General features: G+C 41.9%; 1 protein-coding gene across 4 annotated transcripts; it reads right to left on the bottom strand.

The window, feature by feature from the left end:
* Positions 1 to 209: 209 nt before the first annotated feature.
* LOC125977349 (FERM domain-containing protein 4B) lies at positions 210 to 22,753 on the bottom strand. Of its 4 annotated transcripts, XR_007484607.2 has the most exons (24): positions 15,484 to 15,727; positions 15,136 to 15,201; positions 14,818 to 14,912; positions 14,617 to 14,709; positions 14,325 to 14,409; positions 13,697 to 13,753; positions 13,365 to 13,387; positions 10,537 to 10,620; positions 10,389 to 10,454; positions 9,953 to 10,010; positions 9,660 to 9,746; positions 7,523 to 7,781; positions 6,841 to 6,917; positions 5,200 to 5,341; positions 4,992 to 5,125; positions 4,734 to 4,850; positions 4,392 to 4,620; positions 4,241 to 4,297; positions 4,032 to 4,167; positions 3,522 to 3,686; positions 2,691 to 3,442; positions 2,496 to 2,622; positions 2,125 to 2,290; positions 210 to 1,155 (listed from the first exon to the last, which is right to left on the bottom strand). XR_007484607.2 is itself a non-coding variant. In XM_049733753.2 (23 exons), the coding sequence occupies exons 2-23, from the start codon at positions 15,199 to 15,201 to the stop codon at positions 1,044 to 1,046; spliced, it is 3,021 nt and encodes a 1,006-aa protein (XP_049589710.1). In that variant the 5' UTR covers positions 22,528 to 22,753; the 3' UTR covers positions 210 to 1,043. The 4 variants fall into 4 exon arrangements, 3 of the variants coding, with proteins under 3 accessions (XP_049589710.1, XP_049589708.1, XP_049589709.1); XM_049733753.2 differs by lacking the exons at positions 2,125 to 2,290; positions 15,484 to 15,727 and adding an exon at positions 22,528 to 22,753; XM_049733751.2 differs by lacking the exon at positions 2,125 to 2,290 and having other exon boundaries at positions 15,484 to 15,721.
* Positions 22,754 to 24,684: the final 1,931 nt, after the last annotated feature.

The raw sequence follows: 24,684 nt of genomic DNA, 5'->3' as shown, positions 1-24,684 counted from the left end.
CTCCCCGGAGTCAAACAAGTGCAAGCGAATAAAGTGAGCAGATCCTTTTTGCATGTGGCACCACTAATCTAATGCTACAGTTTCCAAGGCCGTTTAATTAACTGAACCGAACATTTAATTAGCTAATTTAACAGCTTTAATCCTGCATCCCTCCTCCACTCATTAAATTTGTTTTGTGGATCCCTGTGTCCTATCAACCATACGACGACTTCAAACAAAATCTGATTTGTTTTATTCCAACGAGTGAAATTATACAAAATCCTAAGAACCAGCTTAACAAAATTTTTGCCATATATTACATGCTTTTCAAATCCACAAGATGCTCCACAAACAACCAGTGTATTAACAATAAAAACATGTAACATTCTCTCGAGAGAAATTACGAGCACCGGTCCATGAGTTCCAGCATGGAAGTATAAAAAAAGCCATTTTTCTGTTAGTTTCTTCTCTTCAATATTTGTAGTGTGGCAGTAATCTTTGTTAGATTTTGGGAGTAATACTGGTGTTAAAACACATGATTTAGTTTAATTTTACAGTAGGTAGTATACTTTAGAAACGTCATGGTCAGATGGAATAAAAACGGAAAGCGGTGTGGTGGTTAAAAGCATCCAGAAATAAAAAAAAGAAATAATAATCTGGTGGTTGTGCAGTGTTGCAGGTAAAGAGCCATCTTTGTCCGGTTGGCTGCTAAAGAGCTCCTTCATTTTTGATCAGGTTCTGTTCATCCTCATCTGGTCCTTCATTGGTTCTGTTCAAACATGTATGCGAGTAACATGAGAAGACGCGATAAAAAAGTTGTTCAGTGCGGCTCAGTGGAGACGCGACTCTGCTTAGTTTCAATGTCTTCAGAGCAAAACTGCGCACTTGAAGTCTGCTTTTCCACGGCAGCTTCGAGTGCCATTAATACAAACACAAGGTCCACTTGGCTTTTGCGTGTAAATTCCTTCATTCTTTGGCTCTCCTTGCTCAGAAAAAAACAGGTAAGTGCAGTCTAAGGCACCGGGACGCCTTTGTCATGCGGAAAACGATTAAATGACAGGCAGCTAAACTATTGTTCCTGTTGTTGAGCCTTCGTGCCAGTGTATCCGATCCTGCGGGTCCAGGCTGGTTTCCGAATGGTTGCTGATGTCCAATTGGTTGACATCTAGGTAAGATCTGAAATGATATCAAAAGGAAAAACACAATCAGAATGGAGCAGCTATTTATGTGATTAAAGAGCCTCTTTAACATTTAAAAGAATATTTCTTGTCATGGCATGATCATCCTGAAACATCTTGCAAAATAACACTCCTCCTGCAAGCTCGCTTCAAATTGGTCCAAATGCATCTGACAAAAAAAAAAAAAAAAATCCATTGCATGCTACAGGTATGAAAGGGCGACTCCAAACAAGTTCTAGCCGCAAGCGATCGATACCGGACTGCGTTATGGCCACTTAGCATGTTGCAGGCACGAAACACTTGAGATGACTCAAGTCGCGGTCAAACATTCTTACGCAGCGAAAAAAAAGCATATAGCGCACATAGACACAAACAGGTAGCGATGAAATCCAACAATGCTCAGGGGCCACATTTTCCTTCTGCCACTTGAGTGCTCCCTCACCACTACAACACACTCCGAAAACGAAAGGAGACATCAGTGAGGACTTGGGAGATGCCAGTCGGGTCACGTGACCCTGATAAGCATTAGTGATTAGTTCACATTTTTGTCTCTTATGATCTCCGAAAGGGAAGCAAATGTCCTGGTCAGAAGTTTGCGTACACCTCTGTGAAGCTTCACTAAAACCCTGCCACTAAAAATAAGGGAGGAATCTGCACGTGGGCAAAATGGTGAATGGCGGCACGTGAGCAGGGGGGGCCTCTGCTAAAAAGCATAGTGCAGAGGAATGTGATCGCTGAATGACAATACGTCAATCACAGAAAGACGTAAAGCACGTCGCGTGCCAAAGCCATGCAAGTTCAGTCTATGTGAATTAACATCATCGTGCGTGACATTGAGCAGTCAGTCAAACATCTCAGCTGCAAAGCTCACTTCAAAACATTGACAAGCAGCTAATGAGCAGAGTCTCGGAAGCAGCGAAGGTGCAGGCTCTGGCCGTGGATTAGATTGTCTACCTATTACGAGTACCTTTTGCGAGGTGCACCTTACTGGGCCTGTACCCTGCGGAGGTCTGAACCTCCTCTGGGCTGCAGATCACCAGCCAGGGGAGAAGGAAGAGGAGGGAAGGCAGGAGGGGGAAAATGAAGAGGAAGGTCTTGTGGAAGAAAAAACACAGCGTCCCCGACCATCAAGGCTGTGCCGAGAAATAGTAAAACGCTGTCAAGAGTCACATCTATGTGAAAGCCAGCCCAGTGGACTCCAAAGAGGAGATGCAAGGGATTAGGGGGTGGAGGGGTTATGTTTTTAAAATGGTGCAGTAAAAAAAAGTGCATAATAATTAATATTATAATAATACATTTTGTAATCTATAATAATAAGAGATACATTTAGCTTCTTACCTGCTGTGGGTTGGGCGGGCAAAGGGAGCTGTGGTGTAGTTGTAGGTCTGCGGCATCTGCTTGGGCATGTCACAATCGACTCGTCCGTGACCCCCGATATGGCCGTGCCAGTTTCCATTGGAGGAGGCTGAGAACGTTGGAGAATGTTAATTCTGAACTCCCCGCGTGTCAACGCAGGATTAAGACTCGTCTAACCTGATGAGTAGGAGAGGCTCCTGTTGCTGTGGCTGAGCGGTGCACCCATGGTTTGGTAGCTCACACTGTGTTGGTCGTATTCGGAGCCGTAAGCGGCCTGCTTGTAGGCCGTGTTGCGATGGTACCAGCCTCTCAAGTGCTCGGCCACAACCGCCTTCTTAAAGTTCCTGGAGATCTGCTCTTCGCCGCGGGGAGCTGGGCGGTTCCTGGGCGGCCGAAGCGTGGCGTACACGTTCTGCGACGTGCCGTCTAGCTCGTCGTTGCCGTAGCGATCGTGCATATCGCGGGGACGATAGGCAGCGTGGGGAGGATGGAACGGAGGATTGACGCTGTAGTGTCCCTCCGTCTCATTGTCGTACATATAGACGCCGTTAGGGTAAATCTCCGGCTCCGCGTGGTTAGGATATCCCGTGATGTAGAAGGTCGTTGTGGTGGGTCGAGCGCGGCGCTGGTAGGCGTGACTGTGGACATCGGGCTGCGCCAAATTGGGCATGCTACCCGTGTTGGCGTAAATATCTTTCCTGTGGCGGCCACGCACTCTCCGTCGGTGGTTGGGGTTGCCGGGGGCCGTGTACTCCACGCTGGACTGGCTGGTGTAGGACGAGCCGTCGTCGAGTACCTCGGTGCTGTTGCTGCGTCGGGGCGGGGACAAGGTGAACGCGGGCACGCGTGCTTCGGGCTCTAGCGCGAATTTCGACTGTGACTCCAGACTCCCGCTGCGTTGGCGAAAAAGCTGCGGCGCGTCCTCTGATCTGAATGCGACACATACATAAATCGAGTCAAACTTCGTGTAACCAAAATGCATGTTTGGAGATGTTCAACACGACATACTTGAGTTGGGTGCTGCTGTAAGCGTTGCGCGTGAGCAGCGGCGTGGGAGGCATACTGCGGGCGTCGCGAGGTTCTCTGGAACCTGATTTGTACGGACTGTTGTGGTTCGTGAAGGCATCGTGGTGACTGCGGTAAAGTGGTTCCTGAATTTCAGCGTAATTCGATCTGGAACACAGACAAGAATTAAATTTCAGTTCAATATCGGGGATATCTTCTTTTCAGACTGGCCGGCCGATGGAAGAAAAACAAAAACGCCACTTTAACATTCGGCCCCTCCTCTTTGCAACCATACAGGGATCGGCGCTTGTTCCCTCACAGGCATCGACAAGTTTTTTTTCCATTCTATTTTTAAAACTGGTGGATTTGGGTTGATAAAGGGGGAATTTTTCAAAGGATGGCTTGAGGCAATTGGCAGGAATGCAGATCTGGAGCTGCTTCACAGGTCTCCACAAGCTCCACACCACACAGAAAAAAAACATTAACACAGGTGACGGGGCGGTTGCTAAATACCTTCCGTCTGTGTGTTGGTCATTAGCCGAAACTCGTCGCTCATTGCCGGAGTAGACACTGAGTGTCTCTGCGTGGTGGGATCTCGGGGAGCACTGGAGCGAACTTGAGCGCTGCCTGTGGGCGCTGAGCTCGTCATCTGCGAGGAAAGACAGGCTTACTTGATGTCTATTACAGAAATGGACGTGAACACTAATTAAAACGGGCCCTACCTTCATCCAGCGTGAAGCTGTCAGACTGAGAGCTGATGTCTGATGGGTTGACATCGTCTGAAAACGATAATAAGGAAATGACTCAGAAAATGATTCATGTTGACATGCAAAAGAAGGCTCCGATGCTGCGTGTGTGACTTATTTATGACACCTGCTAAGATCAGCGAAGCTCTTTGGGTGGGATTCTTTCCTTTCCAGATCCTGTAGGCGTTGATCTCCCCTTCGATCTCCTCCAGTTTTCTCATCGCGTCCAAGCAGTTATTCTTTCTCTTTTTCTTCACTGTCTTACTCAGATCCATCTCATTGGTTAACTTCATGGCTGCTTCCACGAACTTCTGCTGCAAGGCGAATCTCCTTTCCAGATTCCTCAAATGAGGGTCCTACAGGAAAACACACAAATGAGTTATTCATTCATTCACCTACCTAAAATGATTCTTATTTTGTCGAGCAGAAGGAATCCTCAAATGACTGCAAAACAAAACATTGGTCTTACCTCATCGTAGGGGAAAAGGTCGTCAAGCTTGAATGCTGCACCAACACGTCTTCGAACTTGAGGAGTCTTTTCGCCAGAAACCAACGGATAGTCTTTTGGTAATTTGCCGGTAATTTCCTGAAAGTGAGAACAATCACGTTATTTTCCAATTTGGATGCTCTCCATCTTCCACCACAATATTTCATTGCTGAGCCATGTGGATCTTGGAGATGACCCCTGCTTTACAGAAATTAGAAAATAAAAGATTGACAGACTAACCGCTTCTCGCACGCAGATCTTCTTCAGTTCCTCAATTTTCTGTTTCAGTGCGTCCTGAAGTTTTTTCTCTTTTGTTTTCAACTCGCTAATCTTTTCTTTCCTCTGCTCATCGCCGACGTCAGAGTCGGCAGAACCTGTCAGAACATGTGAGATGATGACTAAAGTGGATGAGCACCCGAGGAGCAGGACAGATGAAGCTGCCACGTACCGGCTGAGATGAGGCTTCCACTACTTGCCATGATGAGCTGATCTTTGCTTGCAGGACCTGGAAATTTACTGATCCGCTGGGTGCTGATTTCTGTGAGATCTACAGCGATGTCTCCCGAGCTTCTTGTTGTGCTCATATTTGACTACGTGGAGAAAATAGACAATATTTTTTGAAACGAAAAGAGAAATTAAGGAGGGATTGAGAGCTTTTGGATTTTTGGAATTGGATGAATGTGCAAAAATCGGGCTGTCCTATTTGCATGCTGAATAAATCTGCTTCTCCCTCAACAATCAGGTTAGGCAATCTATTCCTGTCCGAACACGTGCGCCATCCGCCTTTGAAACGCAAAACAGGTTTCCTACACACAACATTGTGAATTTAAAATAATGAGACTTGGAGAACTAGAAATGAATAAAATCTAAATCTCCCGGTTTCACGTTTTTTTTTTCTTTGATGTATCTCTATTGCATCCACCTTCATGGTGTCTTAGCTCAGCAAATGTCCTCCAGAAAGCACAAACACGAAAAAAAAAACACGTGCTTTGCATCCTTGGGTAATTGGACGACTAAAAAAACCCCACAATTCCCTTTTGCCATGTTGTTATTATTTCTGCCTTTTGTGTATTCCAAGCTTGACTCTGCACATTATACGAAGGCTGTGTGATTCCTTACGAGCTTCATTACGACCGGCGTCGTAAAAAAGACAATTCTACTGATTCACCACTCAGACTGAGAAATAAAACGTTCCCTCTGCATAGTAAACAGTTCTTGCGCATCAACAGTTCCAAGTACCTGACCCTCTGGTTATCTAAAAATCCTCTTCCACCATTAAGCTCAAGTGCAGACCACATAAAAATATCCAACATGGGAGCCATTTCTTTTCAAACTACTATATATGTACTCGTGGGCAAAACTGCTGGTGAGTAAAGATAAAATGCATAATAAAAGGGGGAGAAAACGAAACTGGAGCTTTAAGGCGGGGCACGTCGGCTTTATATTCACCGAGGCGAAAATGAAACATAGCAAGGAAAGAACATGGCTGTCATTTGTCAATGAATATCAAATAAGCGGGTGTTGAAATATGATCGGGGGATTCTAAGAAGCAAATACTCACTCGACTTTGCTTTCGGTCCAGATAGAACTGGTGTTGGCTGATGGCCATCGCCCAGATAGTTTTAATTAGAGAATGACTGGCATACCAGGAGTGAATGACAAGGCCAGATTGTCCAAAGGTCCGCTTGTTCACCGTTTGACTGTTGAAGACAAAAACCTTTATACACTCATTGCAGTTCCCCAACATGGCCAGCAAAAAAATAAGCCCACAGAATATGATAGAATTCTCCAGGGACAAAGGCAAAGCTTCAAAATCCAACCAAAATCTCTGCATTTTGAAGCCAGCCAGTTGTTTTTATTTAAAGCTCCGGTGCTGGGAAGCAACACATCGAAGATAACGTCAAGTGTCCCACTAACAGCAGGAGAGTGCTCGCTTCAACTTTCAGCCGGGAACAAGGCGCCCTAAATTGACCATTGTCGACAAGATGCAAGGTGTAGGAGAAGGACATCCATGACAATAGTGAAAGCTGCGGCTATAAAAAGACATCACAGCCCAAACAAAAAGATCCTTAAAGGTTGCTTCACTGACCTGTGGGGGTCGTTTACTTCCACGGCAAATTTCTTCTCTCGGAAATATAAATTCTCTAACTGCTTCCACGAGAACAACTGCAGAGAGCGAGAAAAAGATTGCTTACAATGAGATTTGTCAGTGTCATTGAGTGAGTACATACGGACCAATCAAAATTGGTTAAAATCTTAAGTTTGGCTCAAAAAACATTTCTCAAGAGTTCAACCACAGGTAATTCTCGGGACGTTGAGCACTGTAGACTAGCAGAAAACACATGATCAGAAATGACATGGATTTTGTTCAGAAAATCAAGATTTGGGATTGATGAATCAAAGACAGACAAAAAAAAAAAAAAATCAGGATAAAGAATCTTGTTCCGGTCTTGCGGCTATATAATAGGTGTGAACGTTTTGCCAGGAAGATTCAGGTAGACCGCAGCAATCATATTGTGCTATTGCACGACTGCTGTCTGAGATTTGCTATTTGATCCATTTTTTTAACTATAATCCCTCAAAAGAATTTTGTTGCACATCAAACAGTGAACCAAAGCCAACGGCTCAAAGGTGTCAGCATTCAGGACACAGGAGAAACTATGTCTCAGGTAGGGGGAAAGAAAAAAAAAAGCAAAACACAAGCTCCTCTGCAATTTCAACATTCTTAAAGATATTTCAAAAACAGAAAAATGGACGTGATCAAGTCTTACCTTGAAGTTTGATTTGACTTCTCCCTGCTATATTCCTGATCCTACTGATTTTGAGCTTCCCACAGGGCTTGAGCTTCCTTGAACAATGCCCTTTCTTGTGTGCTCTGCGGGAACTAGATAGGTGTTGCAAGAGTTTCAGCTGAGCCACACCCCTTTCACCACCCCCGTCCTCTGACATCAGAGACACCTCACCCTCGCGCCACTCTGAGCTTGTTCCCTCTCTCTCTCTCTCTCTAACGCGCCTACACAGCCCGATTTCCTTTTAGCCAAACCAGACAAACAGGTTGTATTTATGTCAATAAATAAAGTACCAAATAGATTCATTGATAGAGAGACAAAAAAAGAAAAGGGTACACATACATATATGAGGATGAGTTGAGTCAAAAAAAAGTTCCAGGACTGGTGTGGTTAGATTTTTTGGGATATAAGCTACTAGTTTTCCTCTTGCACTGGAGTATGCAACTGTGATTTCAGCATTATTTTTCTCTTTTCCCTGAACCAACACTTCCACATTTGTACAATAGGTGGTCGAAATATTATTGATTGGAGTAATGTCAAGGTTTTACCTGCAATCAAAACTTTGAGAGAGTTTACACATGCGGTAGCTCATATGGAGTACAAAAAAAAAACAAAAACAAAAAGAAACAGTTCACAGACTGCATCTGAGGCCACTGCCAAAATATGTTTGGGATGTGACACACCTCGAGCTTTGCAACAAGTGTGAGAATTTTCTTGCAGATCCCTTTCACTGCTACAGAAGTTTTACAGAGTTGGTAGACTACAAAACAAATTGCTGATTTCTTTCATGCTGTTGTAATGTTATCCTGAAGCATTGAGTGAATAAAGAGTGTTTAAGTCAACATTGTTGTCATATCTCGCATTTCAGATGGAGATGCCTGTGGTTTTAGTATATTCTGATCCTGTCTGAGGTTTCAGTCAGGATCACAATCAATAACAACCATAATCCAGGCACGTGGGACTACGAGTAACCGGCCCAAAAAATAAAACTCTTGAACGGCATACAAAAATAAAGCTCAGTTTGCTCTACCCCTTGGAAATTGTGTCACGTATTTCCACATGACACATCAAGTGACATTATACAAATATTCACTGTAAAAGAAATGAGGAAATTGATCTTTCTATTCTGGGCCTTACTTTCGACGGAATATGATTCATAAATCTTAACCATCATTCATTATTTTTATTTTAATAAATCATGCTGCTCACTTTCGGTAGAACGTGATTCAGAAATAATAATAATAGATTAGTAATAGATTCACCCAAAATAGACACTCAAATAAATTTAAACTCATAGTAACAACAGAATCTACATCTCTTGCAGTTTACCTTCAAAATCACAAGAAATGCCAAATTCATTCTTCAAAAGCAGCCGACTCGCAAGGATTATGAATGTCAACAAATATTCAACTGTGGTTTTGAAAAACCACTCCGTATTCCCCCAACAGCAGGAAACTGTGAAGGTATGTTCCCTTATCACCCACGAGCACCTCTGGCTGAGTCCCAACGCAAGGCCTAGAGGCCCGTCCGCTCCCTATAGAACACAAATACCACACACGTGACACTGACGGACGGCTCATTGCTGTTTTGGGAACCTGCGTTACAACAGATCCTGCAGCGTCAACAGTTTTCAACTTTTTTTGTGCATATGAAAGGCCAACGCAGCCATGTTCAAATCCCAAAGGTGGTGGTGGGGGGGGGTTGGCTTAAAAGAAATCACATTTTCCCTTGAAATAGGTACTTGTAAGCCCACTAAAGAGATCTTAGTATAAAAAAAAGCAGTTTTACTCAATGACACTCAACAAGCACATAATTATTATTATTTTTCCCCCCTTTTCCTTATTTATCTTAACCTTGACTCAACAGCACCAAACCCGATAATGTCGTTCCCACCAACTCTGCTTTCTCTTGACTGGCATGGGAATGGGGATTTTAATGATGCTTATTTACACATTGAATGGATCATTAACTATGTCAAGGCTAACAAAATCAAAGGTTCATAAGGAAGTGTTGTGATTTAAAAAAAAAAAAAAAGTTGAACTCAATAACTTTGGTAATGAACAGTGTAACACTTGCCTACATTTTGGAATGTTCACATAGTATACATAAAAGCAAATACCTTTCTTGGTTTCAGCTTGTCTTGTAAGTCGTACTGGCCAACACCTTTGTAGCTGACACCGAGCCACCAAGGTAATCCCTGCTTGTCCTGTAGCAAAGTCAAAATTTTTATAGTTGATACAATCTAACTAAACCTCAAGTCCATTGGATTTAGCAAGATACATCTAAACAAAGCAGACTTTTAAAATATAATTTTCTGTTTCCAACACTAACATCAAACACTCTTGTACGTTAATGAGGATTTGAAGTTCCTCCATGAGGAGCGGTGAGTTTTACTGAAGCCACTGATGTTACCTTTACTGGATAATAATGGACTCCGTATGTTGGCAGTGACTCAACCAGGGTCAGATACCTTTAAAGCGAGAGAGAGAGAGAGAGAGAGGAGCAGATTAGAAGGACCACCCTCACTTGTACTCCATCACTGCCAACCTGTGGCCTTTGTACAGCCGGCAGAGTTAAGTGGCAATTCATTTACAGTGGGAAGCGGATCGATTTGCTTCCCGCTGTAAAAACAGAAGATGGGAGAATCCATTGATTGATTCAAGGGCACAAAACCTCACTTTGTAAATGACCCCGAGGGATTGTTTTGGATTTCAACAGAACGGAACTCGTGCTTTATTGGCTGTTGACCATGAGCACCTCCTATGATGTCACATTCTGGCCCATCATTACTCAAAATTCACAAACTCTAAATAAGTGTATTCATAAAACATTAACTCCTGATACTTACTTCACAATGGCCTGTCCTCTGGTCAGCCCCTTCAATTTCTTGTAATGTTCAATCACTTTGTCCTCACTATAATGAAATAAACAATATTTACAAATCATCTCAAGACATTTTGGCGGCAAGGAATATAGATACTGCTTAGACAACTAACCAGTAAGTGAGAGACGGGTGTTTCCTGAGAACTTGGGTGGGCAGAACTGGGAGATGCTTTAGGTTTGATTTGGCTGTTTCAGTACTGTATACATCGATAAAAAAAAAAAGAGAAAATAATTGTTAATGCCATCAAAACACGAGTCCTCTTTGAGGTACTTTAAATAAGAATCGAGTTTTTCATTTACTATTTATAGGAAGGGCAGGCAAATTCACATTTATGGTACTGAGTCATCAATTCCAAGCGATGGTGCCTCCAAAAATCACAAACTCGTCTTGTCACGTCGTTTCTACATTTTAAGCATTTGTAGACGGACGCTAGATATCGTATTTGTGCCTCCAACTGAATTCAAGTTCATGTTTAATGATTGATAGCAACAATAATAATTAAGGTGATGATCCGTTTCATCTCTTATCTTCCGTACAGAGAGTAAACTTGAGCTTAACTGATGTCCTGCCAAACGTAATAGCTAGCTATAGCACAAGGGGGGGTCTTTTATATATTAAATGCAATTACTCAAGCTATTTCAAAACATAATATTGTCGGTTAACTCCAGCCCATTGATTTACCGCACCTTCGCTTAGTAGTCAATCAACCATGAAAGATTTAACGGCCATAGTCGCAAGATCCTTGCCAAAAGTGTCAGACTCTTGTGAGAAATACACAGACCGGCCATGTTATCTGCTCAGACAAATGGCGGCACGTCGGTGTCTATCTTACGACGTCATGTCGGAGATAACAAACACCGTTGAGCCGAACAAAAACGCAACGAGCTTGGCTTGGCAGGCCGGTCCACCGAGCACCTAAACAGAAGCCGCAGACATCCGGCACACTATACTGCATTGTTTCGAAGGTTAGGTTGAAGTCAGTGGGCTATCCATGCATACCACTTCAAAAATGGAACTAATCCTATAACGCAATAGGAAAATAAAAGGATTGGCTTTATAGCGCAAATGCCATTTGGCCTTGAACTGCCTTCAATAATTGTCAATTTCAGTCTATTCTCATAAGTATAATTGGGGACAGATATATATAGTGATCCAGTTATGTGAACTCGCTTACGAATGAAAAAATAAGGGTGAGCCTTAGCAGGGGGTGGAGGTGCACGCCGCTTCCCCCTCGGTTGACTGGCTTTTGCTGCCACGGCACTTTGCGTACATTTTATGAGGAGCTGGTGCCTGATGTTGTCGGGGTGATCTACTCCACAGCCACATTGCCCTGTCAGCAATCTGGAATTCATTACTACGTCTGTTATCTCCCTGCAGTGTGGGGCCAATTCCTGCAGCCAAGCCCAGCCCAGCCCTGAATGTTTTCACCAAGAATTATTATAATACTGTAAAACCTGATGGGGAATTAATTCAAGTCTCAGCTAGGGGTTGGCCACAACATGACATGAAGTTGTCCACCATTGGACAGTGGCCCTTGCTCATCCCTCTTAAGGCAGCTAACTGTTGGAGGAGGAGGAGGTCTCCGGCTAATCTCACTGCTACAGGGCCCTTTGCTGATACAGCGTAGAGGAGGCCCATTTGTACTTAAGGGATTTACTGAGCCTCTTCATGAAAAGAAGCAGAAACAAAGGAGTCCATTGACAGGAAAGAGAAATATTGTCGTGTGACAATGAGGGATCACCATTGTGATAACAACACCGTCATCTAATTTAAATCCCATGTCCAACTGAGACAAGTTTATGATATAGAGCTTTGCCTCACCATTTTCTTATTGTAATTTAATAAGTGAGGTACTTTTCACAAATATTGGCAATACTATATGTATATCATTCAAATAAACTTGCAAAAACATATTGCTAGTTATTGTGAACAAACAACAGTTACAACGGTTTGACATAAGAGGATGAGAATTGGACTGCAGTAAAAAAATAAAAAGATAATAATCAGGACTGTTTATTGCCTTGTGCACGTATCCACACCTCATTTCTTAGAGAGCACAAGTTTTTGTGTCACCAACAACGACAGAGGCCATTTTGAAGGGAAATCATTTGGACAATGCACTTGTTCTGCAGATCAGCCACACACTGCTGAGTGGCGTTTACCGTTCACCGCCGATGAATGCCGTCCATTCCTATGCCTGGCACAATGAAACAACATACCTTATCAGCAGGTCGAGCCTCTGAGGCCCACTAAGTTTATCTCCCGCTGGTGGACAGATTATGAAGGCAATCTCTAAACAGTCTCTCCCTCCCTCTTTTTCTCACCCTCTCTCTCTCATCCAAATGAATATGTATCTCCACACAAAGCAAGAATTTAAATATCGTGCAATTACAATGAAAGTAAGCCTGCATTTAGACAATCCAAATATTTTTAGCTCAATCTGGATTCCAGAAGGCAAGTTCCATGCCACAAAGCCAATTCAAGCTAATCATTAACTGAGGGAAGTATCAAGAAAGGATCCGAGCTGGTTGAACATTATCTACTGTAAAGCAGTCATTACACCGACCAAAAAAACAAACCTCAAATCTAACACAAACCCTGGTTCCGGACTTTGATTTCAATGGGTACACTTGCCAGCAGACTATTGTGTACTGTGCTATCGACTGTCACTGTTGATGAACTGCGTTGGAAACTCTATTGTGGAAACTTTTACAAACGAATGAGATCTAATACAAAAACAATACATTTTGCATAAAAAGCAACACTCAGTCTGCATTAGTATTTGCTCTCTTTATATTATAGTTGCACCCTGTAATGTGCCGTGAGAGTAAAAAACATGCATTGGTGCAATCCCCATGCATTTACTTCTAATGCATTTGGAAAATCCGCACATGTGCTTTTTCAGACGTATTTCACATTTAAAGTATAAAATGGCCTTACCATGTGTAATCGCCGCTGACCTCCTTAAAAAAAAAAAAAAAAAAAAGACAAATAATCAGGTAAGTAAGAGCATTATAACAAACTCCTGCGCTTCTTCACAGCAGATGGTGGATCCTACATTTCAAAAGCTAGTTAAGTAGATTCTAATGGAATCTATTTTTGAGCTTCTGTTATTTGCAATGTGCAGTATTTAAATTAAACAATAATAAAAATACTGCATTTCTTGCACCAGTTTTGCCACAAAAGACAAACACATTTCAAATGCCGCCCGGGCCACCCTTCACACCGTGATTTCAACTAATGATTAAGTAAAAACAGCAGTTCTTTCTTACTTGTAATGCGAATGCAGCCAACTTGAAAATGTGTTCGCTCTCCACTTCGATGTCCTCCTGTTTTGTTGTTGAAAAGACGATTATTAAATGTTAAACGAGATCGTTTCTACGCGCGACCACAAAGTGCAGCCAAACACATAACGGTACCTCGGTCCTCTCGCTACCGACTGAACCATTAATAACACACATACAAAGGCTGTGTTTAAAACAGCAGATGGGCACGTAATAACGGTTATTCAGCCTACACTTAAGGTGGTGGCTTTTATTAACAAGGTAACATATTCGGGTGCAGGATAATTTCAATAGAGCGGCTAACACGAAGACTAAACCCCCACAGTGAAGTGGTACAGTCCGAGCAGGTTCAACAGTCTCCGTCTCCCATGGCGACCAGTATGCTCCCCTCCCCATCCCCTCCTCCCGCCCCCATCGTAAAGTTTTCGACCGTTTGTTGCATTCACGTGCCCCTCGGATTTCTCTACTCTACCCCTCCCTGATTATATACAACGTGGGAGAAATTCAGTTTATGAGAATATATGTTTAGTAATATATGAATAGAACGCATTGTTGCTTTTACATTTTTTTACATTAAATATACGTTCTCCTTTGCGTGCAACATCATAACACTTACATTAAACACCAGGGATTTTGCATTCAAGAAGAACAGCTCCACAGTCGTGTTTTCTTTTAAAAAGGTGATCTTCTCAATGTAAAATCTGTAAAGAGTTTACTTGGAGTTACATCAAGTATCAAGTCAAGTATAATTTGCACGCATTCCATGCAACCTCGAGGCGTTGACACAGTTACACGACTGCCACCTGCTGGTCTACAGCCGTCTTAAATTTGAGGTGCTGTCACTATGCCATAAAAATGTCAACACGTTCTGCTTGGAAAAAAATAGCCGTTTCCACAAGTCTACTCACCTCACTAAGAATTTGATTTCCAGTGCATCTGAAGTCTTAGAAAAGTCATGATCAAGGACTTTTCGGTCAAGCTGAAGCCAGTTATTCTGACCACTAAAAGTGATACAAAAAATAAATTGCATGGTTCAGGAGTAATTAAAATTGTCTTGCAATAACAAGATTCTTTTTTTTTTTATGTTCAATGTTGAAAAAATTACGTACGTGTCATCTATGAAGCAAAGGCCAAAGTATTCCTTCTCCTTCAGGTTAAAATGGGATGCCACCAAATCTAGCAGGTCTCGTGATAAAAGCTTTGGCTGGTAAAAAAAAGTAGAATTTTTTTATTTTAGATTATTTCTTAGATTATAACTATACTATAGAAGTCACAAGGTGCCTCATTGTTATATGGTTAAACTACAACAAAAACAAACAAAAACAAACAAAAAATTCATGAACCCTTAGAATCATCATCACTCCCCCTACCCTAACTATGACCCGTAGGCTCATCTGTCAAATTTAGAGAAAGATCCAGTTCTGTACCTGAACCAGCAGCTCCAACTTCCGACCGTCAAGTAGGTGTACCCGGCACTGACGCCCCTCAGTCATCTATAGGATGAAAAAAACATTTAGACAGGTCATCTTTTGCCTTTATTGCACAACACATCTCCAGCATCACCCGTGGCCATTTACAAAAACACCATGCTTGCACTTACAGTCTGGAGTGAAATTGTATTTTGACTTTTTGTGAAGATGTAACAGTGATTCACCTCAGTGTCATGTTTGCCTTTGTTTTGACTGAATAGCGAATCGATCATTGAAATAAAAATACTGCACACCAAATTCCAAAACGCATTTGCTCTGGATCTATTAACCAAGAAGCTGCCATACCTGGTAGCCATGTCCAATCCTAAACCAGGCCACAAGAAAGTGTTGGCATGGCAACAGCGCCCGGTTGTACCACTTCCTCAAGGTCTCATGTGCCACGGTCCAAAGGAGCTGGCTGCTCGAGGCCACTACGTCCTCTATCCCACGAATCATGCGCATAGCCATGACCTTGCGAATCGGATCGATTCCTACTTCAGATGGCGACACCTCACAGAAGCAGGAGGAACAATGTCCTTGCACGTCGCTGGAGTTAGTTCAACTCAAAGCGCTGTAAAGCCATAAAAGCTGCTATTTGGAGGCACAAGTGCGCATTGTGTACTGTCAGGCCTGTTGACGTCATGTCGCTGGGAGTCATCACCTTTGAGAGCAGCCCGTATCAGGCAAAGAGTGATGCTCTCAAGCACTATTGAAGGGCTTGATAAATAATCAATAGACTCGAATTAGAATCAGTGACAACATCATAAAGACATTTGCACGATATAATTTTTTTTTTTTTTAGCATTGACCTCATTCTCTTATCGTGTTATTTAATTGGGCCATTTTAATGCCACCAAAAAAGTAAACAGACTTTGAGTTAGTCTAGGATGTGGGAGCAATTTCCTGAAAAGTCCAGACATCCCCGCCCAGTACATTCTGCAGGAGTGTTAAAAATAATTGGCTCAGTTCGGATCAGCCAGGGTGGTAGAACTGACACGGCACATTTGAAAGTGGAACGGCGGTTTGAAACATTAGGCAAGCTTTTGATGTTAAACTTTGGAATGTGAAAGTGCTGGCGAGTTATTAGCAGATGTTTGCGTGTGTACAGATGTGAGTAATAAACAAATGTGCACACGTAGCACACTTGACTCAAATAAATAAGGCAGAGAACACATAAGCAGAAGAAAAAATAATGTGGAAACAATATTATCTTACTTCATTTAACTTTCCCAAATCAAAAATGTTCACAGACCTTCAGCATTATTTTTGCCTCATTACAAAAAATGCAAAATTATTTGTAGTCAATTTTACATTATGCAAACAATAAACACAAAGCAGTGCAAATCAGGATCAGTCATGCAGATTGAAGACTCAGAAACCGTGTGTGCTAAGCAAGTAATATCATAAAGCGTGGCGTTAGACAATTCCACAGATTTCTATTCCATTTGACTGTACGCTTAACGCGAATCGTCATCAGGCGTCATCGTCATTGGGCTCGTGACAGGGAGGGCCACTGTATCCAACTAACCATGGTAAGAGCAGACAGGCGTAAAAGGCCACGGCTGTCTGGGGGTGACAGCCATACATACACAAGAGAGTCACAGGTGTCAAGAACAAATGCACTTTCAGGAAGCCCTGGTCCAAAAGCATCTTTTCAACACACGACTTACATTTGTCAGTTATAAGAATGAGGTCACAGCAAACTTTACTGTGAGGTGTCAAACTCATTTTTTTCATGAGCCGTATTGTAGTCATAGCTTCTTTCGGAGGGCCATTATGACGGTTAACCCAAATAAATGTATGAGCACCTCATATTATTTACAGTAAAAGCTACAAAACAAACACTTGAGTGGCACATCATTTTTCCTAAATCTTGTTTTTCATGCTTGTATATGTTTTGAATACATAATTAATGTGTTTCGCCTTAGTAGCTCATTCTACAACTGAATCTCAATACCCCCCCCCCCCCCCCCCCCCCTTCATAGCCTGGTACTACGCTGACAAATGACCTAATGCCATTTGATGTCACTCTTGGAAGCACTCCACCCAGCTTATGTGCTGCACAGTGCACACGTGAACCAGACAATTACAAGCTCCGTTGTTCTCCACCCTGTCCTCATCACCACTCAACAGTCAGGGAGAACTGTAATACCCACTTACGAACACCAGACGGGGGAATTTAGCTCCACCAGCTACAGTTTGAAAAAGAAAAGGCCAATGCATTAAGTGGTGAATAATGAAAAAAAATATTGTGCATCTATGTGTTCATTGTTAGCTCCTCCATTATTTTCCAAATTTCACCAAATTACGGGATCTTGATCTGTTGAGAATACAACGTAGGTCATGACAGGGACATGAATTGCCAAGATCATCACACCTCCACTACGCTAAGCTCATCCCCTCATAGGATGGCAATTAGCATGTCGATTCATTATTCTAAAAGTAGCCTGAGTGAGGCGCAGCGTGAATGGGGGATAGAAACAGCTGTCATGCACACAAGTCTGCAGCTGGCAAGCTGGAGCACAGACTGAGGCTACAGCTGACAGGCTGAATGCAAAGGACGTGCCGTACGCCTGACACACTCACGCAAGCACACACGCGTGTGATGGCCAACGTGCCTCACAGGACCTGGTTTGCACCCGTGGTGTAAGGCAGGAGAAACCAGCTGTCAAATATCTCCCATGTCGCATACGTGGACAATTGGTAGTCATGCATAAATAAAGAGGGGGAAAAAAAAGAATGAAATATGTATTTAGGCCATCTCAATTGAAAACATAAACAATGTTTAGGATCGTCAGGACATGTATTGAATATTGTGATTTTATATTATTGTTGGCGGGCAGACTAAGTTGAGCACAGAAATGGTTGACACAAAAATTCTGGTTCAACATATAACTAAAAATAAGCATAAATTAGATTTAGTCATCCTGCTGTGGCTCCTGAGATACGTTTTCATTTTCATGGCAATATAAATGGAATAAAAGCAACTGTTTAATTTTTGCAATTAGTGAAAATCAAATAAAGCCCAAGAGGGGAATGTGTGGGTAAGCCTCCTTATCAATGGAATTTAAAAAGAATAAGCAGTTGTGATGCTGATTTACTGGCTTCTACTGGCACATTAACAAATTCATTACACCAATTTGTCTCGGACAGTGTCTCGCATTGCAAAGTGCTTGAACGCAGACTCTTCCCATTTTCATTGTTTTACAATTTCAAACTGAATTTGTTTTATTTGACCCTTATTTGATCAATTTCAAACAGAATTTGTTTTATTTTACCCTTATTTCATCCAGCTTACTGGGCTTCTCTGAAAAGCCGAAGATAATCAGGACCAAGATTCAAACTCTAATACAAAATGTTCTAGAATAAATTGTAATTGCACATCCAGAACAGTAGATGTCAGTGTTGTGCTCATCATCAGAGTCTGAGCATGGAGTATGAGTTTTCTTAAATTATAATACGGATTTAACCCACGAAATACATATTTAGCTAACCAGTCGGCCTCGTGTGAACTCATTATAATAGTAAAGAGACCAGATGCTCCTCAATCCAGTTTGCTACCTAGATAATTTGAATCAAGCAGCTGCGGAGGCTCATTATCCCAGGCCACACAAGATCCAGATAACTATCCAGACAGATTCTGTGTGGAAAACTGCCACAGCTCTGGGACAACAACTGGAAAAATGGAGTTAAATAGCCTTGAGGACTGTGGAAAAACGTCAAATTGTCTCGAAATGCAATTTATGAGGGGGTTTGTTTGCACCATCATATTAGCCAATTATGTGAACAAAAGCCTGTGAAGCCCCTCAAGCCATTCAAAAAAGATAGATGTTGGATCACTATGCATACCTAACTTGGTGTTTCAAGGTCATTAAGACCACAAATAAATAAAACAATAATAGAGATGCAGAATGCGATAAATTTTCTTAATCGTGCAGTAATTGATATTGTCACATCCAGCAAACTTCTCAGTTGTGCTTATGAGCATTATATTTCTTCATTTGGACACCAGCGTGAGAGCATGAGGAGCTTTATGCTAGATGTGAACGCGCAATATGAAACTTGGGATATATTTGGAACAACATGAACTGTGATCCATTTCTTAAGGCTGTTGATTCAAATGATTCTTTTTTACCAGGGTGAACTGTGAAGCTGTATCTTTGTTGAGCAGTATTATCAGAGGGGTTCCACTAATTTCATTTTCACCACACAGACCATCAGTCATCTGGAGAGTAAAACTAATTACTCTGATAATCACAGCGGCATCTGCTCAACTGTTACACACAAGACAACAAAACAACCGCAGGTCGACCTTTGAACTGCATAATATTTCAAAAAGAAGCAACCCAATGGAAAGTTAGAAAAGACCTCCCATCAAAGACAGCTAGAAATTTCCTTCTATTTTGTGGCTCAACACCTACTAGATCTTTCCTTCATAACGGACCCTTGGTCTCCCAAAGACTGCCCCCCTCCCCTCCCCATTGAAGGGTGAAGGTGACTGAAGCTCAATGAGTCCGTTTAAGCCACATACTGTGAGAAGGCGCTGATTTGTTACGTTAAAAGACTGCATCGTCATATATTTGTTGCTCATAGTTAACACAATGATAAAAAAAAACTTAAAAGTGTTAAGTATTTACTGTGATTTCACCTTATACATTTGTAATCCTTAGCACGAACAGACAAACAAGCTCCACCCACACAGCTCTAGCCATAAATTGATGCCCACGCACAAACATAAAACACTGACGTAATCCAGACCAAAAAAAAAAAAAGAATAAAATCAAGTAAAGGTTGAAGGGTAAAAAACAGTAGACAGGAAATAACTGTGGATTTTATAGACTGGAGGGGATCGAGACTGAGACATCCTGCTCGTCTCCGCCTCGCCTCCATCTCCTCTGGCACATAACGTGAGAAACGCTCGCAAGGGGCTTGAAGCTTTGAGCTGTATTGATTTCTATCCGGCCTGAGGCAGTGGACTACTGTAGCAGCCAAAATATATTTATTTATTTATTTTGCCATTTATTTATTTATTTTGCCATTTTTTTTAATTTAGCCATTTATTTATTTTGCCTTTTTTTTTATTTAGCCATTTATTTGTTTTCATTCAGAAGAAAGAATTTAATGATAGCACCTCAGCCCATTGTATTCCATTTGTACCTGTGGGAAGGGGTGAGATAGATGCATCTCGTGGTAAGCTTCATAAGAGATGCTTGCTTCTTCCTTGGCTCAAAAACCTCCAAGGCAAGTACTATTTTCTGTCCTGGTGTTTTCATTTCCTTGCCTCACTCAAGTGCATCTCAAATATGAAATGAGACAGGGTTTAGTTTTTGTTTGCATTTATAACAGTAAACACGAAAACAGAATTATTCATTGCTAACTAAACCACCATTAAAAAAAGCCCCTCAATGAGTAAGACCATTTTTGGATTCAAGTAAATGTAGGTGCTGAGTCATCAGGCGTGTATTTGGTTGTCTCTTTGTTTCACACAGGATGTCCTGTCTGAGAAGATAAAGCAGACATGAAACGAGGAAGCCCTACAATGTGTGCACACTGCTGGACTGACAACAAATGGGGACAGATTCCCATTGGCACAAATTTTGGCGTGAACCACTTTGAATGTGATTACAATATGGATAAGCACTAAAAATATTCAAATAATATAAAAGGAGACCTGTTTTGCCTAAAGTACATCACATGCCTAGACAGACAACCTCAACTGTCTGCTTCGGAAGATCTGAATTGATTTCTACTGCTGGGCCAATTGATAATCACTGACCCAAAAATTGAATTGAGCTTCAACACCAACACTATCATCATCAACAACAACTCTAGGCCATCAGAATTCTGCATTCTGTTGGATACAGATATTGCACCCAAAATACTCATCACCGTTTCAGAACCAGTCAGGCCAGCACCGTATTCTTGCTGATGCATTGAATTTTCGGGACTTGTGTGGCAACAAATCACATAACCCAACCGACAAACGTCCCTCACTCAAGTCAGCAGAGTTGATTGTAGTGAAAAACGGTGGGAAAGAACTGAAAAACGCTGCCTGCCTTGTTACACATAATAGGGGTGACACAATTGGGAATGCGTTTTCTGTCAAACTGTCAATATTCACAACCTTGTTTACACAGACAAGTGGCTGCAGTGATCACAAAGCGTTTATGTTAATGCAATCGCTGAAGCTCCATTTCGTTTTTGACACGTGGCAAGATTAAGTGTTCATTTATAGCTAAATCTAAAGAGTAGCTTTGATATAGTTTAGTGTTGTTGCAGCTTAGCTAAATACATTTATCTGTTACTTGCACTGATTGCACTGGTCGTGATTGGCAACTACAGTAATCCCTCGTTTATCGCGGATAATTGGTTTCAAAAACCACCCGCGAAGTTAGCGGAAATATGATAATTCCCGATCGTGCTAACACGCAAAAACGTTCTTCTAAAGGAATATAAACAAACATTTGGAGCAATGCTACATTGTCCTAAAGGTTAGACACATGTTTAAGTTTTATTTTGACTTTTAAATGTTTTTTTTTAAATTTGGAAAAAAAAATCCACGATGTAGTGAAGCCGCGATAAACGAAACGCGAAGTAGCGAGGGATCACTGCATATTTGTATTTGTGTTAGGCCTCGCAGCAGTGCTGGAATATTCCAGGCCTTAATAGCTTTATTGGACTGGAAGCGATGAGCGCATCCAAATCAGCGGAACTAAAGTTGACACAAAGCTGCACTGCATCTGTAGTGCGTGCAAGCATCAATGAAAAAGCACATGTTGATTTCATGAGGAACCAACTGCTTATAGTAAACACAAACACAAACTTCCCTCTTTTTGTTTCCTCACATCTCCGGTCCACTGGATGTCCTCCAGATAAGCCATCTTGTCACAACAAATGAAAGTGGTGGGGACATCATGTCCACCGTTATGACTCGGGGTGGTATCACTTGGTAAACACCTCGACACCACATTATTTTCATTATTTAAAGTGACACGAGACTCACAGCGGATATCACGTTCCTGCCTGCCCATTGTTTGTTTTGTGCAGGGAAACAGGATATTCACACAGAGTGCTCACCAGCTGACATGAAAAAAGCAAACTCACATTCAGACTTTTGTCTTTTCTGCCTGTTTATGATGCATCTAAGCTGCCATGTCAACAATTCCCATTTGACAGTACATCTCACAATCCTTGATCCAATTTGACAGCAAAAGCACGTTTAGTTTGGGATTGGCACTTTTGCAGATGAAAGTAACAAAAATGGCATTTCATCATACTGTCACGTAGCCCATTTATTTTACAGCAATAATAATCAAAGTGAAATTATTATGAGAAATAAACGTCTCTCACCTTGTGTCTTTTGTTGTGCTCGGATCGGATCCCATGCACTTGTTATTGTTTGCCTTCACGAGGTGTCAGCCGACGGATCACCGGCGCCGATCCGAAGCAAACTCAGCGCGTGCAATATTCTTAGAATGAACAAATAAATGGAGTTCATCGCAAATATGACTGTTAAAGCCAGGAAAAGATACCGGCCGGGATACCGTGACACGGTTAACGCTCACCGGCCGGTCCCGTCATCTATTCGCACTGCCCGCCTCCCCTTCTTCCTCAGCCAGCCAATAGAGGAGCGCTCTCTGTTACGGGACCACAATCAATCCAAATAACAAATAGAATAAATAAAATTGGGCATACGGAGGTGATTTCCTCCTCTTTTAATCAGAAAGCAGTGCTGGTTTAACACGTTTAGATTATGTGCAACCAATGTGCGTTTTGGAATTGCGTAAATTCAATGGATTCCCCTCCCAGGGCATTTTTGATTCAGTAATACACTTAATGAAACATTTGTAGTCAATCAAACAAGGAATCGGTCAGTCTATCTCATTTTAATCATGGAACTGCATAAAACAATTTCATTTCATGCGTTTTGTTTGTTTATTGTTTCGTTTTTCAACTTTTCAGGCAGAGGTAGTATTTTTGAACTCATTGCTGAGTTTGCATTGTAAGGAAAAGGGAAGGAAAGGAGTGCCACACTGATGAGGTCTCAAATTTGTGGAACAATGGGAAAGCAGCACTGAAACTGCAGGAACAAGGAAATGGGAGGGATGAAGCGGTCCACTGTGGCTGCATGTGAAGCAGTTGAACTGAGGGGCACAGGATCATCTAGTTCTTGTTATAAATACATAAAAGAACAAAAGATTTGTTGGGGGTGAGGGCATGAATTGATGGTGCAGAAAGCTTTCATCAAAGCATCACGAATCCCCCCAGTGACAGTCTCACCCTCCCCCATTTATGACGACTGCTGCAAACTGTGACCAGGCTTAGCCCAGTGCCATGTGTGCACCCCCAAAAGACTCACAAAATCTCAACCCCCGCCACCACAACTGAGATTAGCCTCTAGCAATTTGTCCTATGACACTTTATATAAAATATCTTCTCACTATGATCATACTAAACCCAGGGAAATATATTTAAGGCATGGTGGCATGTGTTTTAAATCTACTCAATCCAAAACACAAAATAGCATATTTAGTAATAAGAAACAAATGTAATCTTTGTGTATGCATATGATCGCTAGTGATGATTTTGTAGACTTTTGAGGGGGTTAGGCTGTGTTCAATTAACAGATGTTAACACAGTGAGGTCAATCCTCCTGAGCCCCCCCCTGATTGACACACTGTCCCAGAGCTATTGGCCCATTGTCAGTGTGCATGTTGTCCCTTGGTCTTTAGCTGCACATTATCCTGCACCCCTCCAGGGGAGATTATCCATGTCCCTATACCATCAGCCTTGACCTTGATGGGCTCGTAATGTGATTTTTCTTTGTGCATTGACTTACACTGCAGGAAAAATCCATTCACACTATGGGAAACATTTTATGTGCTCATGCCATACAAAAGGAGGGATGACAATACGTACCAATGCATCAAAAATGAGTGCTGACCTTCATTCCCATCTCTCAGCAGCACTCAAAGCAGGTCAGTTGTGCCACCAGTCACCAACGAAGCAACCAGTTGCCATCCTTCACTTGGACTAGTTCTCGCGCCATTCAAATAGCACTTAATGCACTCTCACAATATTCTAGTTCCATTGACAGAAATCTGTTTCAAACTTGTTCCATACTCACTGTCCTTCAAAAGTTTAATAATTTATATTTTGTCATCGTAAAAGTAGTTTTTGTCAAACTTGACTTTAAAGGTCAACAAAATAAACTGCAACTAGAACCAGTTCAAAATGTTGCATTAGCTTTTGACTGACGCCCTCTGCTGACCATTTTTGTTGCAAAAGCAATTGGCCCTGGAAAATAACCAAATCCATACAAGGGAGGTCATGTAAGGTGACATCACAGTATTTGTGGTCTAGTTAATCAACATCATTTATTTGAAAAGTACAAATAGTCCAGACACACATTTTTTTCAAACTATATGAATACTGCCATGTTTAGGAGCATTTTGTTGGCTCAACGGACTCAGCAAATGTCCTCCAGACACATGTACAGAATGAATA

The sequence above is a fragment of the Syngnathus scovelli genome, chromosome 11 (assembly GCF_024217435.2).
Source record: "Syngnathus scovelli strain Florida chromosome 11, RoL_Ssco_1.2, whole genome shotgun sequence".
NCBI classification, from domain to species: domain Eukaryota; kingdom Metazoa; phylum Chordata; class Actinopteri; order Syngnathiformes; family Syngnathidae; genus Syngnathus; species Syngnathus scovelli.
This window is presented reverse-complemented; position numbering and strand designations above follow the sequence as displayed.